This window comes from Photinus pyralis, unplaced genomic scaffold (genome assembly GCF_008802855.1).
Source record: "Photinus pyralis isolate 1611_PpyrPB1 unplaced genomic scaffold, Ppyr1.3 Ppyr1.4_LG7, whole genome shotgun sequence".
In the NCBI taxonomy this organism is placed as follows: domain Eukaryota; kingdom Metazoa; phylum Arthropoda; class Insecta; order Coleoptera; family Lampyridae; genus Photinus; species Photinus pyralis.
This window is the reverse complement of record NW_022170738.1, coordinates 31,693,613-31,714,385: the sequence shown is the minus strand read 5'-3', so window position 1 is coordinate 31,714,385 and position 20,773 is coordinate 31,693,613. Positions and strand designations below refer to the sequence as shown.

Genomic DNA, 20,773 nt, shown 5'->3' with positions numbered 1-20,773 from the left:
TGGGGACGTCTTTGTAGAAGAAACTCTCTAAGAGAGGTTTTCCCGCACGTATTCGACGAGTGTGGCCATCTCGACGTTATTGATGGTAAGACGTTGATTTTGTGCTCGTAGTATCACGAATTCCTCATCGGCGTCGGTAGCTATCCAGGTAGCGGTGGTGGTGCCGCTGACGGGATTTCGAGAAAGGTGATCCGCCAGTTGGTTGTGCCCTCCAGGACAATTCTGTACGTCGTAATTACACTCCTGGAGGAGGAGAGCCGAACGGGTGAGCTTATTTCGGTCTTCCTGGTACAGGATCGCAGCTGCCGCTTGCCTCGGTGTGGACAACAAAAGGTAAGCGGAGGTCGGAGGGATAGAGTACTTGTGTGTAACTGAGGGCGACTTGCAGACTCGAACGCCTTGATCGCGGCGACCATCTACGTGCATCGGACCCCCTTCTTCAGCCGGGATTTCGGTACAACGGGGCACGTAGTAAAATATCCAGTTGGTCAGGCCCAGGAACTGCGGAGCTGTTTGTGCGTCAAGAAGCGGCGCGGAGAGTTTCAACGTTTTCGACAGTGGCCGGCAGAAGTCTGCCTTGATTACGTGGCCCAGATATGTCACGGAGGTAAACCCAAAGTAGAACTTGTCTTGAGCGACGCGTAGGTGGTGTTGCTGGAGTCGCTCTATCAAAATTTCGCAGGTGGTCAAGATGTTCTCTGTCGTCGAGGTATACCATGACGAACTTCCTCATCCTTATCAACTTCTAAGAGGTGGTCGAGACGTTATTGAGCCCGCCGTTGGGCGTCGAGAAAGCGGTAAGCGCCCGAGGTTCTGGTGCGAAAAGGACTTGCCAGTATCTCGATTTGAGAGTCAGTGGGGAGAACACCTTCGCTATCCCTAGCTCCCGAAACATCCGTATGGTGCTGTATGGTGGAACGTTCTTGCCGAGTGCAACCGTTCGACCTGAGGTAATCCACGCACAAACTGGCGTTGCCGTCCTTTTTTGAACATCTCCTGGACAATAAGTCCGCGAGAAGTGCAATGCACTCGTTAATATTGGGGCGCAGCTGTGCATCCATCTGGGCCTTCCACTGAAGGAAGAGGACGTCGAATTTATTCTGATTGCGGTTGTAGAATTGCGCGTGCAGCCTGGATTTGATACTCGGGTTGTCGTAGTGCTCCGTATCTCATTGTCGCACTTGGGGGTACGTAGTGGGGAGGTAGTTGCACAGCTTCCACCACCTTCTGAAGTTCCTCCTAAACCAAGGCGCGCGGGGGCAGCGGATGGGACGTTGTTTTTGGAAAAGTATTTCTCCAGGTTGTCAAAGAAGGCAACGGGGTCTTCGAGTTGGTCCCCGGAGTAGGTTGTGTTATTTTAAAATGTTTAATGAATACTTTATTAACATAAAATGCACTATAATTCAATCACAGATTAACTAAACGTAAAAAATCGTCTCTCAAATCTTTACATCATTTTTGCACCCACGCGCGATTTCCACTTCACTTTTTTCAGCCTCCTATTCCCTTTTTATATTTTAACAGGTTGAGGGGCTGGTGGTGGTTCTCTTTGACTCTTTGAGTCACCTTAACCGGTATATAGTTTGCTCGGCGATCGCGCTGGTAGGTAATGGGAGGCGCGTTGGCGTTGTTGGCCCGACGCACCAACGGTGGTAGTGGGCGGCGCACTTGCGGTAGAAGTCGGAGAAGCGTTGGTGGAAGTGGGAGTCGATTACGTGGACTCAGTCAATACACGAGTGGCAAAGAGTTTTATGCAAAGGAAAAACAAGAGCAATCAATTTAGTACAACAGTTTAGTTTGGATAAAGCAAAACAATCCGTAAAATGATAAATTGCATGTACAAAAAAACAACATCAAAGGTACATTTGCTGTACTGCAGCATAGGTTGCCATTAATTTAACATGAAAAGTACAGGTGACAACACAAGCAGTAAATATTCCTGGAAGTATTCGTGTAAAAGTGCTTCATCTCAAACATAAACACATACGAAACCGAAGAAAAGTTATATAGAGGACCCCTCTTTTTTGTGCTAAGATGCAACAGATGTAGTCCGCACAGTCCACAGTCAATTGCAGGAAAAACAGTTATTTCTGGTAACCCTTACGTGTCTGTTAGCCTAATCACTCTTAAATTGCACCCACTTGATTCCGCATGACCTGACCTCATCAAAATCTCACCAAGGAACTTGGCACTTTATTACTGTCCAACCTTCAATTTTCTGGTCCTAACCCTTAACCCAATACCTATCTTTCAGGATTCAAACTGCTACACTGTGAGCTAGTGCATCCAAATACCATGATTTAAAATAACATATATGGGAGAAATAAATCAATTTCGCATATAAACACTGTATTAAACAAAATGTATATTATAAAAAATGTTTTAAATTTAATAAAAAATTAACGTAATTGTACATTTGTTCGAGATATATTATTATTATCATTTGATAAGTCTTATTAGTGTTGTTCGTATAATACATCTAAAGAGATCAAACTTAATCACCTTGATTAATTGTAAATTTACATACAAAGCACTACATAAATTATTTGCACTGAAACAGTAATTAAAAAATCAATTATTTACAATAATACATGGAATTCCTCTAGTTTGTATAAAATTTAAGACTATGTTATCTAGTTAGGCTGGTACTCATATTCTCATTACGTAGGTAACATGATATGGCCACCTTGATATTGATTTAATTATCCAGCCGAAATCCATCTTGGAAATTAACAATTTTGACAATAACTTCTTTGGTTCATTTTAAGCAAACAATGGATGCGACTGATAAAGTCCAGGACTATCGTCTAGACCAGTTTCATTTGCGTTCCCAACACAGTACGCAGTGATTTCATTGTACTACCTCGGCGTTAGATTGTTCGTTTAGGCTCTAGCAATCTAATGAATAAATCCCTGTAAATATGTGAACTGTTAGGAGTCTTGGCTGTTGAGCAACTCAATTTCCTTGATCTGTCGGTTAATTATTGTAAGACACTAAGTACATCTAACTATTTTTCACTGCATTAGTCCAAATGGGTTACTGCTGACACGTTAAAAGCTGAATTTCCTAAGTAAACACGAATGTGGTCTAAAGGAGTCGCTTTAGATATGGATTTGGCGTGGGCGTATTACTAAACAATCGGACGCCGTTGTGATGCGTCGGAATGGTTGTATGCAACCTAGGGTATATGTTGCAACTTTTCCCTATACTTAAATTAGTTGAACTACTAACATTTGGTTTGTGTTGCAGGGGTAAGGGCATCGTGGAGCAGTGCGGGAAACTGTTCGGCGTGGGAATCGGCTGCGTGGGGTAATGCGGGAGCGTGGACGAGGTCATCTGCATGCCTTTTAGGTCAGAATGTTCAGTAAACGAAGTCATCCTCATATTCGTGGCGCGACCGAATGGCTCCTCGTTGATCGCCACGCCGGGCGCGATCTCGTTCGTTTTAGGTCGAGGGGCTTTTCTTCGTATAACTACCGTACTTTCGGATGGCGTCTCGTATAAAACCGCACATATTCCGTGTTCGGGTTGCTGAGTAACGGTCGGTGGCGGAGATGTAGATAATAGGAAGCCGTTAGTTGGGGGCAGCACGTTGCGCTGGAGAGAGCCGGAACGCCATTGGATTTCCTCTTTGGTGTGGCATTGTGACAAGTTCGCTATACTTGAAGCTCTGCGTGCATGCTGAGGGACTATGGTAGGTGCAATATTGGGTTGATGTTCTGAACTTTCATTGGAATGAACGCCGCTTGACGATTCGCTGGTGTTACTTTCTGGTTGGTCTGGAGGTGACGGTGATCCGGTACTCATTGAATCAGATCTTGCTGTTAACTCCTCTGGAAGAAGTGCAGAATCCCGTTGTAGGCAGTGTACCGTATGTACAGTAGTTATCTATAAATAAATTACACTTTACTATTGTACGTTGATGTCGAGGAGGAACGCAGTTTGCAAATAAGCCGTTAGTATAGACAAATGGTTTAAAGATAGAAAAAAACCTCATGGTGAGGTATGCGAGTGTAATGATAATGTTATAATAGGTGAGTAACGTTAATTAAAAACCAAATACCTAATTAATGGGTCAATACTGAAATCACAGCCCCAGGAAGGTCTAAATGATTTCCTACAGTTCAATTATGATGGTATCTAATATAATATAATAATTTCCGTTTAGCGACATTTTTATCATTGCAATGTCAATAACCTAATATTCCCAGAGTAATAGCTGCCAGATTTCAAGGTTCAATTGCCAAAGAAAATGTTTCCAAAGTCAAATCAAAAACCCCGAAATTCGACTATTTAACTTGCTATTAAGTTTCAGTCTGAATGTTGGAAACCCCGAGTTCGTATGGAAGAAAATCTTAAAGAAAATATGAGTGTGACCCTATTTTTTCGTAGATAATTTACATGCCATTTTTCATTCACGTTACTTCAATGGAATTTCGACACTTGCCCTCATTCACATGTCTTCACTGATCCTTAGAAATTTTGGGATACCTACGGAAATTTGCATGTACCTATAATAGGTTGGAAACGCTGCATTTCAGTGAGAGATTTCTGAGTTTAAAGTTGAATATCCCAAGAAGATATGGTTATGAAGCCTTTTCCAAAATACACTTGGAAATCTCAACTTTAATTCGAAAATTATCAGAGGTTATTTCGAATTTTCCATTTTAAAGTCCTCACGTCAAAAATTCCAAATACCAAATTTGGTAATTAGTGTATAAAAATGAAGTCAGAAGGTGACCTAAACTCGAAAAATGTCTCATTTTCTTACTGAATTTTAACTTAAAGTCTCAAATTCCGACAAATCTGGAAATTCCTGTATTTCAGAAGGCTCGGACCTTTGGTTAAAATTTTCTGTTCTTAGATCCGGAGGTCCTAATTCGGATCCGAATTTACAAATATAGATGGCAATTTTCTAGTTTAGATCGAACGTTTTGGTTATTGGGTAACCCGAAAACCTACCCTATTTGGAAATTTTGACTTTATATCAAGGCTCAAGGATATAATTTTCCAATTTTTAGTCGGAAACGGTGAGTTTAAGTCCGAATTTAATTTCTTTGCTAGCCAAAAAATAACTACGTGGCTCATTATCTATGTCGGCATGTGTTTCACACCATTTGGACTATTGTGGCGAAATTCCTTGCAAGCTTTCAGATTCTGAGGTTTGAAAAAACTTATCTCTTAAATCCAAAACTCTAGAAACTTAGACTTAATTTTTCCATATTTTATATTTTTATTTATAGGTCAAGGGATATTTCTTACAGAGATACATGCAGCCATTCCTCCTTTGGAGGGCGGTTTGTGACTGTCCGGAAATTGTCATTGAACCTTTTTTTTACTGGGGGGTATAGACCCCCCGGTGCTGCGTCCTCTGCAATATTTTGTCGGAGGGAAGAATCTCCTAAAAAACCTGAGAGGCCCGAGGGCTAAACAAACGTTTTGTGGTGGAAAACGTAGCACCGAGAGGTCTGGGGGGTATGGAATACCCATTAGTAAACGATACTTCCATTACCATTTTCAGAAAACCTCTAAAGAGAATAAGGGTGTTAATGGAAATTCAAGTATGTCTAAGCATACACTTGCCTCACTTTACCTGGTAAATTTCATTCAGAGGGTTTCCTTGTATAACGATCAAGAAAATTTCTGAGCGAAACTCGGGAAAACTCGGAAACTGCGGCATCCGTAATTTCCGGATTATTGGCCATAAAAATGTCCATTTTATGTGAGACAGTGTGAGTTTACTGGGAATTTCCGAGTTTTAGGCGGAAATCGCAGTTGACGTTAAACACGCGGGGGTATGAAATATCCCCCAGTATATGAGTTATAAGAGTCCTAAGCAAATCAGTCTTAGAAAAGGGAGATAGCCAGATAGGCTAAGAGTGCCATTTTATAACACTTGGATGGAATTCGAGTATTTAACGCTTCCGAGAAAAGCGCGTAAAATTGTCAAAATGCATTTAATGGCTACAAGTGATTTCCACCACGATACACAATTCCAACTGCAAACGGATAGCGATAAATTTATTGTCTCGGATGTACAGGGTGGTTCAAATTGGACACTTTCGTATGGAAACGCTCTTAATTTTAAAGAGAAAATCACTGGCGCAAACAGAATTCAGCTATCTCTAATCGTTTGGTCGCTAGAGGGCGTTTCTTGAATTTACTCGATTTCTTTAATGCCCCATAACGTTCTTATTATTGAAGATAATTGATTTTGGTAATATACCTATTACTTAGAGCACTTTTTTAATGTAAAATTCATGATGGTGGTAGGTACACATTTTTTATACAGGGAAATTTTTCTTATACGACCCTAAACTACATTTTTTCATACTGGAGTTTTTGAAAAGACCGTGAAATTTCATAAATTTTGATGTACCTATCACTTACTATATTTATATAAAATATGATTAGGAATATTGCAATATGTTTATAATGTTTTTACTGCAGACATCTAGGTTTGCATGGCAATAAATTTTTTTTTCTTTTCTTTTCTTTTCTTTTCTTGTCTTTTCTTTTCTTTTCTTAGTACTTCCCTGAAAACTAAGAGATTGTCATTTTAAACAATCCTGCCATCTTTTGATCTCCATGGAAACCTAAATTTCTGTAGTGTAAATATTTAAATGTATAAAATGCAATATTGCAATTAATATTTAATATAAATGCAAAAAGTGACATATCAAAATTTAGGAAATTTTACGCTCTTTTCAAAAACTCCAAAATATATAGGGTGGTCCATATGAAAAAATGCAGATTAGGGTCGTACATGAAAAACCAAACGCCCTGTATAAGAACTGTGTACCGCAAAGGATTCTACATAAAAAGGGCTTTAAGAAAGATTTTGAAAAAATCAATTATCTTTAAAAATAAGAAAGTTATGGGGTATTGAAGAAATCGACTAAATTGGAGAAACACCCCCTAGTGGCCAAACGATTAAAAAGAGCCGAATTCTGTTTATGCTCTTCTAATTAAGCTCCAGACACCTAGTTCTATTTTTATCTCTTAAAAGAGAAGGTGTTGCCATAAGAAGGCGTCCAATTTGAACCACCCTGTACATTGGTTTTACTGTTTCTGTGATTTCAGTACACATAGTCAGCTTAGGCATTTCATGTTCGTTGGTAAACAAAATCATTTCCCAAAACCATAATAATGTATTATGCTGGTGCCCACATTGCTATCACCATGTTAATTAGGGGTCGACCTCATTCCATAAGCAAGTAAACACGGCAATAGCCATAAAGCAACACAAAGCATCCTTGATCTGTTATCAAACATGTGACTTAACATCATGATATTTAAAAACTATCGCTAACAAAACATACAAAAAGTTGACAAATGGTAATACCTCAGCTTCACTGATCGTGTCATCCTCATCTGAAGGTGGCGGGGGTGGTAATGGTAATGGTAACTCTTTTAATGCTGCATAGTCACCATCATCGAAATCTATTTTATCTCTAAAATGAAATAGACATTTGTTCTCTGATAATGATACTCTAATGTACAAAAAGAAAAAGAAGAAAGCTTTTAGTGCGCTAAGCCATAAGCAAATTAATCGATCTACAAGCGACGATTGGAGATGGCAAAGGATCTAATTACCGTGCAACGGGTTCCTTAAAGGTGACCTTTTTATTGCCTCTATTGTAGAACGTCATGTCTTCTTCGTCCGGCGAAGCTTTCGGGGAGACTAACGTGGGTTTCATGAAGTAAACCTGTTCGCCGTTAGTGTTGTCTCCATTTTTCCGTTGCATCTTCGCCTTTGCGATGATGTTCATTATTTCCCGCTTCGGGGAAATATCGGCCACGCTGTACGTTTCCCCGTTACCTACAACGAGTAAAGGCAGCACGCTTGGATCCTGAGAGTGGCGTGTCATTAGGTCTACATCCGTTACTAGCTTCACAGATGCTGGTTGCTTTACAACTGCCTTCCCCACCTGTACGGATGCATTCAATGGGTATTAATTGCACTAGTGAATTGTTATCGACTTACAGTAACCCTCAGTTTGAATGTCCATGAGCTTTTTATCAAGAGAAAGCCCCACACGATGATCCAAATGAAAACGTGGAATACGCACGAAACGGCACTTACCAGTACCGCTTTATTCTGGCACACTTTATTTACAATAACAAAATCATTAATTAGTAGTCCTATGCAGGGCGTAATTAATACAACAACAACTACAGCTCCAAAGTAAGCCACCCAACTCCATTTCGACTGTCCAGAGCCTTCCCTTATCACTATTACTCTCTTCTCCTGTTGCTTATTCAGGAATCCATTAAACCTGCACATTGATCAAGATCAAGACGCAAATCATACCATGATATTACCCACCTTGTATGTCCATAAAGGTAAAGTACTACGCTCGACGATAAAATAACTAGCGATGAAGATATAAATAGTGACAGTATCGCCAAATGGTTAAGTTGTATGGGAGGATGAGGTTTCATTACAAGAATCTGGGAATTTACACAATTAATTAGCACGCAGGTACAATCGCCGCACCTACCTTATATAGTATAGATATTCCAACGTAGGTCGTCAAAATTTGGACGCTATTGACTAGCATTTGAATGGAAAATATTAATCCCAGACATTTATTTGTTCCCCAAAACACAGCCGAGTAGCGTATCGAATATATCGCTAAACTTATTGCTAAGTTTATGTATTCGAGGCTAACCGAAGGCCCTGTATCTGGAAGCAAAGTTCGTTTTAAAATTCGGATTTTGAATAACCTCCTTCTCTGATCATTACACAAATGAAAATTGTTGACACTTTCTTGACAAATAGGTAACATTTTGTACTTGTCATCGAAACACTCCAGGAAATTATAATCGAGGGAGTATGCAATTAATTTCAACGTAAACCCCTATAGAAGTTGGCCCGTTTAAATTAAATTTATCTTCTGTTAAATTAGCCACTCATTTTAATTATTTTTGCGGCTGCAATGTAGTTTCGGTTGTTCAGAGGTTTTAGTTGTTAACACATATTTGCTTCTGCTTATTTGAAGAAAAAGTCTTCTGAGTAGTGAACGTCTGGTGTCCTCCCTTGTTAAAGGTTTATACAAAAGCATCATAAATAAATATACATATAAAACGGTCGTATTTAACACGAAATAATGCAATCGTATAAAATACGTATTCCTTATACCAATCTCCTTATAGTAAACTATAAATAATTTTAACAAGTAAACAAATGAATATTCCACTACGAAATTAAAAACGTATTATATACGTTTGTCAGGTTAATTCTAAAAACGTTTATTTACCTAATTAGTTTAAACGTTTCTTATACCAGTTTCGTTAGATTATGACCTACATAATACCTATTTTTGTTACGTAGAATATGCCTAATTTTTATTCGTATTTTGTAAGAAAAAAATAAACCCAATATTAATGGAATTTATATAGCAGGCAGAATTGGCGCTGCTTAAAACTCAACACCAGCCACATTAAAACGGGCCAACGGTAGTTCGTNCAATCAAAAAGAAAAACCTCTCAAGTCACAGGGCTCGGTATATAATATTGCCTGAACGGCCTTGCTCTACTAGTAATCTGGTTCTAAACCAAGTACGATACTTAACTGGCCAACCCCTTTAGAAAGAAGTGGCGATCTCCAACACAATTCGCTTTTCAAACTCGATGGCAAAGATACTGAGCATGTACTGATGTCCACAAATTACTTTAATCGCATATAACCCTGAAGGGGCAAAACAGTTACCAACTAAGACACTAAAGGGCTATGGAAGTTGTCCAATATGAGGGTCGATCTTCGATGTTAAATCTCATTCTTGACCCCGGCGACAGCAAGAAGGCCACTTGCTATAAACAGATGTCGAAGTAAGCTAAGAGCGTCGAATGTAACCCAAGGTTACAAAACTTGTACATCGGACAAGAATTAGTATCTAACACAATACGTGTATGGGGCTTGAACCCTAAAAGAAATCAAAGGCAACCACCTTTCTTTGATGACATAAAATTTTACATACCTCTTATATAAGAGGGCTAATCGTAGATGAAGCAACGATTGTTGATAAAAATTACCGTACATCTACAGCCAAAAACTTAAAGAAGGTACCCGACAAATAAATTAATGAAATTGTACACTAATAAATTCAACTTATGACAATGTATAAACTCCACTAGCAGCACAGGCAAATCCCGTTCTAATAATCACTTCGGAATTTCCAAATATAAGTCTAATCGCCAGAGATCCATATATATTCGGCAGACGGTAATTAGAATTCCATGCGCTCAACTTACGCTTTCAGCTGTTTTTCTTAATCGAAGTGAACTTTGATGGCTGACGAAAAGGCATGAAAATGGACACCGAAAAATCAAGACGCTGTCAGTTCTGCACGAAACAATTGCGTGATTATATTCCATCAATAGGTAGAATAGGTAAAATGATTAGGGGAGAAAATATTTCAATATAAGGAAATTACCATTAAAATACCGATGGTTAGCAAACCAATTCTGCACTCTGTATATTGGTGCCCAACTACGTACCCAACGAAAGTATTTCATACTTATATTTCATCTCCAGACGATTCTACAGCGCAACCTCGCAACTATCACGGGGGCCACCGAAATCGTAGCAACAGCGCAAGCTTTCCTCAATATGTATTGTCTTATCGCTTGTTCTCCAAAAATACATATGTAGTTCCATTTTTTATTTTTGTTCAGGTTCAGTAAAATATGACTTCACTGTTTAGATTAAAATAGTTTTTTTATTATTCTTTGTAGTCTTAATGATACAGTTAAATTAAAACAATTTTATAAGTATAGCAGAAACATTAAGTATTTTTTTTATTTTTTAATTTATTGGTTTTTTTATAGTCATTGGGAATTTTTGGAATTTTTTTTTGCATTTCTTGTCCAAATTTGACCAGTGATATGCCCCTTGGGGGTCATAAACTATTATGACGGTTACTATGGAGTTGATATAAAATGCCAAAATGGAAAAAAATAATCTTCAGTGCCTTTAGAAGCAATAATAGAGAACTGATGTTTACTTACCGCCCATAATGTGGTCGTCGCTTCCAAACCATCGCCTCAGATGACTAAAAATGTTACTAAAAAATAGATCCTTTAGCCTACTGGTATTCTCTGGTGATTCTACAGGCAATACCGACGAAGTTCCAATCGGAGAGATTGTTACAAAATTCATCAGCGTACTTTCCTTATGTTGAATTATAAAATCGAGGTCCGTATTCCACACTTGTTCTGAAACAAAAAGAGTTTCCGTTGTATAAATGAAGATCAATTAAAATCCATTTATGCGGCCGTATGCTTTCAATTTGAACTCTATTTCGCCAGCAAATCATTTTCAAATAAGTAATTATTTTGGTGCTTTTGTGGAAGATTAATTGCATTTTCATTAGCAGCCCCATCTGTATAACACATTGAAGCCACTGGAAAGGGTGGGTAAGTACATCTTTCATTAAACCGGATATGTGTACAATATTCTTCGTAAGCAAACCGTAAAAAAGACCGGAAGGTAAAAGATCTCCACTTAATTAATCACAATTCTGAAAGCTTAAGCTTATGGTGGGTTGGCGGGTGGCCTGCTGTATTTTCTCAGCAAAAATTTAGAAATCTCACTCTTCACTAATTGCTGCTCGAGAAGCCCGCTACCTAATCCCCACTAGCGAGGTGCGTTTGTATTTTCATTTCCCGCTAAATTTCTCTATTGGAGTAAGGGTATTCCGTAAAGTAATTAGTTGCATTAGAACTCATTAATCAAAAAGTAATTTTCGTTCAAATTTCCATAAAATCGAAACAGTATTAATTATGTGGCCATTTTGCTAAACTGCCACACCGACCATTCGTCTTGTTTGCTCAATAAGCAACCGATATCCTATGGGAATTTCCAAATGTTGATAATCCTGACATTTAGACGTTAGTTTCAAACTTAACTCTGGAAATTCTGGCGAACTGCTTAATTTTTCATTGTGACTAACAAGATAGGAACATACAATTTGGCAATACATGATTGACAAACAAACTCCCATCACAAAAGTTTTCCCAAAGATGGATCGCGCAATCAATCTTTATTTAAACCGAAAGTTGTCATTTTTTATTAACCTGAAGGGACCGCTGATGAAGGATAATAAAATGAGAGCCGGTGTTACTTCGCCACGTTCCCGCAAATAAATTTAGCACGATTGCGACGTTTGGCACTTTGTTTATTTTTCGCGCTATATCGACGAAGACTACGTAAAAAATTACCTACTTAAAAAAAGGATTGTAACGTCGTGTTCGTGCGATAAGGAAATTAATGGCGTGGAAACCTGTAAAAAAGCGTCCTTTTATGAGATCGATGTTTCTAGTTTATAAAAGTAAACGTTCGTGGTTTTTAACTTCAATTGCACAAACTTCTGACTGCTCTTTGAATTTTGTTTATGCTATACGCAACAACAAATAACTAAATCAAACCCCCCTTTTTGAGTCTATTTTAATGTAATTGAAAAAGAATGGGCTATTGTGGCCAATGTATTTATTTAAATTTTAGGTTTTTGAACAGTAATTCGGTGCGAATTCAGTCCATGGAAATTGATGATCGGGTGTATGTTTTCAATTGAGTGGATCTTTAACAGCTACAGCCCTTCGGTATTGGTAGTACAAAAGACCGTAACCGATAAACAATTAGGCATATAGCCATTTTTAGTGATAATCCGCCATTGGAAGCCTTCAAAATTTTACTCGGTAATTAAGAGGGGGTTGGTTTTGTAAGCATTGGAAGAAATTGGTTTCTAGTCCATAACTTTCCTGATAACTTTTGATTGAGAAGTCTGATCGAAAAAGTACGAATTGTTTTGGATTCTACGCACCAAAATTAATAAGAAAAAGTGTTTTCCCGAGAAATTTTGGTGCAGTCGATTTGGGTAAAAAGGGAAGCACTGCCTTTCTTTGAGGCCCGAAAAAAAAATTGTCTCAGATCGCCCCGGAAAAAAATTTTCTTATAGAATGTGGCCTGTAGATTCCATAATTTCAAACAGTTCCAAGATTGGGCTACTAGTTCAAACGTTACATCCCTTTGAATTTTCTTTCGAAATTGGTTTCTAGTCCATCTTTTGATTGAGAAGTCTAATCGAAAAAGTACGAATCGTTTTGGATTCTACGCCCCAAAATTAATAAGAAAAAGTGTTTTCCCCAGAAATTTTGATGCAGTCGATTTTTGGTAAAAAAGGAAGGTTATACACTGCCTTTTTTTGAGCCCCGAAGAAAAAATTGTCTCAGATCGACCGAGAAAAAATATTTTCTTATAGAATGTGGCCTGTAGAATCCATAATTTCAAACAGTGTCCAAAGATTGCGGCGCTACTAGTTCAAAGTTAACCCAGCCTTTGAATTTTTCTTTCCGAAATTGGTTTCTAGTCATAACTTTTTGATGAGAAGTCTAATCGAAAAAGTACGAATCGTTTTGGATTCTACGCCCCAAAATTAATAAGAAAAAGTGTTTTCCCGAGAAATTTTGGTGCAGTATATATTTGGTAAAAAAGGAAGGTTATACACCGCCTTTTTTTGAGCCCCGAAGAAAAAATTGTCTCAGATCGACCCGGAAAAAATTTTTCTTATAGAATGTGGCCTGTAAAATAAATAATTTCAAACAGTTCCAAGATTGGACTACTAGTTCAAAAGTTACAGCCCTTTGAATTTTCTTTCGAAATTGGTTTCTAGTCCATAACTTTTGATTGAGAAGTCTAATCGTGAAAGTACTAATTGTTTTGGATTGTACACACCAAAATTAATAAGAAAAAGTATTTTCCTGAGAAATTTTGGTGTAGTCGATTTTAGGTAAAAAAGGAAGGTTATAAACTGCCTTTTTTTGGTCCCGAAAAAAAATTGTCTCAGATCGGCTCGTTATTAATTGGTCTCTACTCCCTCTCTGAAAAATACCAGTCCTAGTTCGAGGGTACACCAACCGCACACCTGTACACATTCCCATCGTGAAAAATGTATCTGTTTGCTCTTATAAGCTAGATAGCTGCAACTTACCAAATCGGGTCATACTGAACCTTCGGCCTTAGATAAGCAATTGGGTCACGCATATAAACCTAAATTACCCGATGGACAATGAAACGGGGGCGGTGAAATGTTCCATTCCGTTTAGGGATCGTAATGTGACCGTCTCTAGCACAACTTTCAGTTTAAATGCAATTGGTCAGTTTTTCATGATTCAAGGGTGAATATCACCCATCGATGATCACATGGAGTGCGACCACTTATACACCGGTTTTTAAAATGAAATTTCGTACGAATGGGTTACACTATACATTAGCCCCTAATTACAAAATCGGCTTCATACATTTAAAATAGGGACATAATCCAAATTTACGACAAGCGCGCCAGACGACGTTCAATTTATTATCCATAAAGGCTCAAATGTCGAACAAGCCGCATAAACAAACACTAAAAACCGGAGAAGAATAGCTTAAAACGGTAAAAGATCATGAAAAGGAATTGTTCGATCGAAGTGCACGTACGATGTGCGAGAGCCTTCCTGCGGAAGCGTTATTTCACCGGTACCTTTCAGAAACGAGGGAGAATGGCTGTTGAATATTCATACCGTATCACGCTCACCTAGGTTCTTAGCGCCACGTAAAATTTTACTTATACTCCCACTATACAATTACATGAAAATCCGTATCGTGGGTGGCGCCCGGTGCGGTTTAGAAAGAGGAAATTACGTAGAGTCGATTTTAAAGTCACCCCAAACGCCAATAAGGATTAGAGCGTCTTAGCAGTAGACCCTTCCATATCTTCACGGAGTACTTTTGGTCGGTCTTTTAAATTGCGTCAAGCGATTCTAAGTTAGAGATACTTCAGGGGATTTCAACGTTTAAAATATAATTTTCATTCCATAAGTGAACCTAATGTGTCATTAATGTTCGGAGGATTACTGGAAAATGACGAAAGTGTAAGAGTTGGCACGTTCAGAAGACCCTCGGGGCCACTTAACAATTAATTTTTTTAAAGTACATTTTTTGAGAAACAGCACAGTTTAAATTTTTAATATAATATTTGATCTCATGGTTTTTTTTCAAGAACTTGTGTGTTGATATTAGTTGTGTAAACTACAGGGGGGTCTCGTTTCTCTAGTTCGAAAAAATGCCGACAGTGAGTGCTACTCACCCTATTGTTGAAGATTTACATACGCGTACTGTGAACGTAATTTTGGTTTGGCATTGGAGGTTTCAGACGGAACATCCTGTATAATCTTCTAATTTATGTTGTTTAGGACAGTTTGTCAAGTAAACACCGAATTTTGGGATTTTATTTAATCCTCATTGTAATGTTTAGTTTTTTGTATTGTAAATTGTGAATTCGTATACGCAATTTATGGCCTGTTATTGTATTTAAATGAGTGTATGAAATTCAAGGCACGCGTAAATAAGGAAACATTTAATTTAAAAAGGAGACACATGTCTTAGGACACATGTGCGTATAAAAGTTATTATCGGGCAAATTAATTGGACCGTTTTGATAAAACGACACCTGCATTGATAAGCGCGACAGAGATGGGAATCAATTTGACAACTTAGTTGTTCGTTCTTCGTCGATCATTAACGACGCGGAAAATTTGTCCGACAGATATTCTCGCACGTTGTGTGCGGGTGCGCCACCCTGTTGAAACCAACTTTTGTTTTTTTTTTTTGGGTGTACTGTACATACATCGTTGTATGTGCTTTTTTTAGATGCCATATAAAAAAAAAGTTGATGATTTCTCCAAACCGAAACGTTGTATTGAAAATCACTCAACTCAAAACCTCGCGTTGTATACGATATAGGAATTGTAGACGTCACACAATTAATGCTCAATGTGATTAATGTGAAAGGATATAATTTCGACTTGGATTTACAACGTTTGTCACTATTGCTGCGATTGTATCTTTCTTACGATATTACGTTTACTCAGCTGTGTATATTTTAACGCCCTAATGCGGCGAGGGTGCGGATTGTTTTTATTACGGCTCCTTTGAAATACATCCACTTCGAACTTAATTGAATTAAAATGACTGCAAATTGCTTCCATTCGCCATTCGCTCCTCGAATCACTATTATTTGTGTTTAACATTAGAGTCGCATTACTCTTCAATTTAATTTTAATGCGCCAGTACAATCGAAGTAGCACCCTCCCTTCCACTGTGTCAATGTTCAGAAGTTAGGAATGCCATTATTATACATCAAGACAAGATGAATGACATGGAATTCGATCGAGGGTGGTATTCTATTTGTCAGTCAAACTCAAAAGTTATCCTAAGCTTAAGTTTCACGTATATCCCTGTCTATCTGCTTGCGTGTCGAAACTTGCAGGCATATTAGGGGATGGAAATGGAATTATTTGGTCAGTATCTATTAATAAAAAAGTGTCTCAAAAGTATATTTTGCAATAATTTTAGGGAGCATAACATTATGCAAATGATTAGCGTAAAAAAGTCAAGGTTCTGTAGTGTCTTCCCCGAGGTCTTCCCAAACAAATTTTGGTCGTGATGGTGTAAACAACTTATCTGGGTGATTGCGGTCAACGAAACATGTATCTATTCACATATCCAATTTTCAATGGTCTTTTCTTCTTTAATTCAAGGTTACGGGAGTAAATATTGAATTACACCCTCTTTATGGGAGATATTAGACTTCGTTTCTTATTAGTTTATTCATGAAATAAACTCGTATCGTGGAAACTTTTGAGTCAGCTTGTCAATGGAAATGAGTGAGATCTTTAACCAGCCGTTCAGGATTGGTAGTGAAAAATAACATTAACCAATAAAAATTTAGACATCGCCATCTTGAGTCATAATCCGCCATTGTGGCCGTTCAAAGTAATAAGAGGGGAATTGCACCCGTTTCCCACCTTGACGTGTACCTGTTTTAGTGATCACTCTGTAGATGAACACAGCTCGGTATCTAGAAGCGTTTTAAGTTGGGCGCTTCGTTACGAAAAGTGTCGTGTAGAAAGTGTTTATGTTCGTTTTAAGAATTGAAGTTAGAGTTATATTTCAGCCGCCGCTACTGACAATTAATTCGCCGTTTGCTACCTTCAAGATATTACAATTATTTTTGCTGCGTCCGAAAGCTTCTGTCATTTAGAAGACGGGGGCAAATTAATGTTATTGAATTTCAGCCACGTTAAGTCATTATTAGCAGGATTCTGTTTCATATGGTAATTTAAAACGAGCATTAAAACTATAAGGCCATGCAGGTTTACGCCGGTATCAGGAGGCTATGCGACCTTTATGCCGACCCGAGGAATTAAATAAAGAATGAGCCTTACTGGACTACTGACTTTAGAAAATTCAGTCCGGTCTATTAAGTAAGTAAGAAAATTGGATTGGGAAAACCGTTGTTTCCTCTATGGCATAGTATAATTTTATAAAAGGTAACGACAGGGAGACGGGGGATCTTTTTTCCTTTGGCGTTTAACCGAATACTAAGCCCATCTTTTTGCATTTTGCATATTCGTAAAGCTGCATATTGTAAGTACCGTAATTTTTGGGTTTTTCCGTAAATTTATTTTGCACTCATACCATTTAGTTTTTGCTTATATACGTTTGGCTCTTCCTTGCACCGTAATTTCTACTGCTCCGTTTAATTGCAAGGTAAGATTTTTGTTACTTTCCGTTTCCTAAAGAGGGGGTACGCTGTTACGCTTTCCTGCATTTGCAGTAAATACCGCTACCAAATCCGATTATTTAGGCCGCTGCCGCTTGCCCTTTAGAATTCCTGGAGCTGCCGTTTGAGTTTGTCCGGGGCGTCCAAGGTCGATTCACAAAACCGCTGCTATCGCCGGCCTTGGCCAGGGGCAAGGACGTATCCTTGGAGGCGCTCGAGTCCGCCCGCCCGACGGTCCCTTCCGCTGGCAGAACACCCAGATTACCGCCGACTACTGTTACTTTCGGCCGCTCACATGATTTAGTGACTGTAAATTTATTTGTTTTTCTTGTAAATTAAATCATTATTCCGCTAATGCTTATTTAATTTTGATGCTATTTGTGTGCGGACTTATTACGGAAGTTCATCAGTGCGATCCTATAGAACAGAAGAATTTGCGTTTTGAATTTCGAAACGACCAGTACGGCCCTCTAGACAGATTCACGATTTTGTCGTTAGGGTGACTAGATTAATGGCATGATATCAGAACCGACCAACATTTAAAAAGTCTCTTTTCAAAAAAGGTTTGACCGGCAATCGTAATCTCTAAAATTTACGGAAGTCTTGTAAAGAAAGTCAATTTTTGTTTGGTGGAAGTGCAAGGATATTATAATTATTGAACCTTTGAACATCTTTGTACGAGGACATACTATTTTAAATCAAGGAAAAGTAAGAGTTCGAGTAGCACGGTCGAATTAAGAAACTTAATTCGACAGTCGTATCCCATAAAAAACGTGCCGTAAAAAGGGCAATTCATTTGAACGAAAAATAGGCCCATTTCCCCTTAAATAATTTTCTTCAAAATTTAATTTATCGTCATTTAACAAAATCTTCCTTGTGAAAACTGGTTATTAGTGGTAATTAGGTATTTTTAATCATGAAAATTAAGGGTCTTTTAATATTTATTTTATTACTAGGAAGTAAAATGCAAAATATGGGGAACCCTAAGAATCTGATGAGTTTGTAGAATCAAAAGAATCCGAAGGAGCGAGGAGAATATATTGGAAAGCATCCGAAAGAAATAAAGAAGCTTCCAAAAAAATAGAAAAATCCAAGGAATCCTAAGCAAACGTCAAAAAAGTTGTTGGAATTTGAGGAATCAGACAAATTTGTCTAAACGGAAGGATACGAAGAAGTGTAAGGGTCTGAAAAATTGAAATAATATGAGCAATCTTCGGAATCTGATGAATTTGGAGAATATGAAAAATCGAAAGAAATCTGGTGAATTTGAAGGGACTTATAGATCTGAAAGATCTGGATAATTTTAACAAGTTAAAAAGTAATCGTAAACGATTTACATAAAGCGCATTTCCACTTGCATTCATTTCCCATTTGTAAGATGCAACTTCTATAAAATCGTAAAAATCCGGCCACAAATATGAAAGATAGCGTTGCACATGAGCAATCCATTTTTGACATGCTATTTCAATTTCAGTTTATAATTAAAATTTCAATGCTTTCCTAAATAAGAAAGTTGGAACTGCGCATGCGCAAACCTAAATTTTGAAACTAATGTTAGATTTTCCTTTATCCCAAGTGCCTATGTATCAAATTTCATTCAAATACTTTTATAAGAAAAAAAGTTTGCAATTCGGTTTCTAAATGGTCGAGATGCGAAAAGGGCACTGTGAATTTTGAATAGATTCGGCTCAACTTTTGGCATTGCGTATTATATGGCTAAGGCTATGCCCATATTGAATTTCATGCAATTCAGTTCATAACTAACGGAGATGTAAAAGCGATCGGACATTTCTAAACAAAATTATCGTTCACACGGACAGATAGGGGGACAGACAGGCAAAGGAACAGACGGACAGACCAACAGACAGACGACAGACAACAATACAAAATTATAAATGATCTCTAGGATGGTTAATAAACGGCAATTTTTTACAATAACTTTTTTAGCAATAAACGCAGAAAAAATTCCTTCCTTGGTGCAAGCCTCGACACCATAACGAACCAAATAGCGAAAAAAGTAGAACAATTGCTTTTAAGATAAAGAACTAGTACCGTCGCAAAGCGAGCGGACGGACGGACGAACGGACAGCCGGACGGACGGACAAAGTGGCCACAATACCGCGTTTTTTTTTATTTTTGTGCAAATGCTCTAAAAATGGGGATTTTAAAAAAAGAAAAGTTCTAAAAACCTTAAAAACCCGAACAATTTTATGAATCAAAATCCGAATAATCTAAAAAACCGGAAGAATTCGAAGAATTATAAAAGAACTAAAGGTTTTGACGTAACTAACGAATCTATGGAAAAGAAAAAGGGAAATACAAATTGGAGAATAGAAAGAACCTGAATACATACAAAGAAACGAAAGACTTTGAATTGAAGAACAAAAGGAATTTGATTTAGGAGATATAGAAAAATTGGAAGAAATTAAAACTGAAAAACTGTAATTATCCGAAGGAATGACGGATTATAAAAAATCTTACTAACAGGAGGAATTTGAGAATAGAAAAACCAGGATCAGGCGAATACACCAAATCTTTTACAATTTATAGTTGGAACCCATCCAGAAAAATTATATATGTAATTATCGTGTCCCCGTATTGAAAATTGTTGACGTCACTCCGGCCAGTGAAAATCAAGAGCTTTATAGCAAAATCCTTAGTGCTGGTAGAAGAACGCACAGTGGCGCTTATAGATAGAATAGCGCAATCTTTATTTTGCCGAAAATCTGAAATGGTGGGGGTTAATGCTTAGTGGAGCCAGTATAAAGTACGTAAGTTGCAAAAGTTTAGAAGAACGAACATGAACAACCCAAAATTCATTACACGCAGCATCAAGAAATGTAATTAGACTAATGTTTACATGACACAATAACATTTGATGATAAATTGCATTTTATATCACCTTGCTCACGTTCCTTGTATCTCATCCTTTTTATCAAGTTTTGTTACACACTTACGAAGACTTTAAAACGTCAATATTTCCGTTCGCTTTTCTGACATACAAGCACACATTTCACGATTCAATAACCGAATACTATCGGAATTTTAAAAGAGCTTTTTTTTGTATAAATCTAAAAGAATTGATTTTATCAGAGAGCTACCTTCATCATATAAATTCGCATTAACAGAGTTACAACGCGGTTCTTCAAATACCCTCAGCTTC

At 37.8% G+C, this 20,773-nt stretch overlaps 1 protein-coding gene across 1 annotated transcript; it reads right to left on the bottom strand.

Moving 5' to 3' along the window:
• Positions 1 to 2,397: 2,397 nt before the first annotated feature.
• LOC116176580 (protein tincar-like) lies at positions 2,398 to 12,186 on the bottom strand. Its single transcript, XM_031495210.1, has 8 exons — positions 12,130 to 12,186; positions 11,015 to 11,221; positions 8,506 to 8,690; positions 8,331 to 8,455; positions 7,989 to 8,280; positions 7,598 to 7,932; positions 7,347 to 7,455; positions 2,398 to 3,889 (listed from the first exon to the last, which is right to left on the bottom strand). The coding sequence occupies exons 2-8, from the start codon at positions 11,163 to 11,165 to the stop codon at positions 3,089 to 3,091; spliced, it is 1,998 nt and encodes a 665-aa protein (XP_031351070.1). The 5' UTR covers positions 11,166 to 11,221; positions 12,130 to 12,186; the 3' UTR covers positions 2,398 to 3,088.
• Positions 12,187 to 20,773: the final 8,587 nt, after the last annotated feature.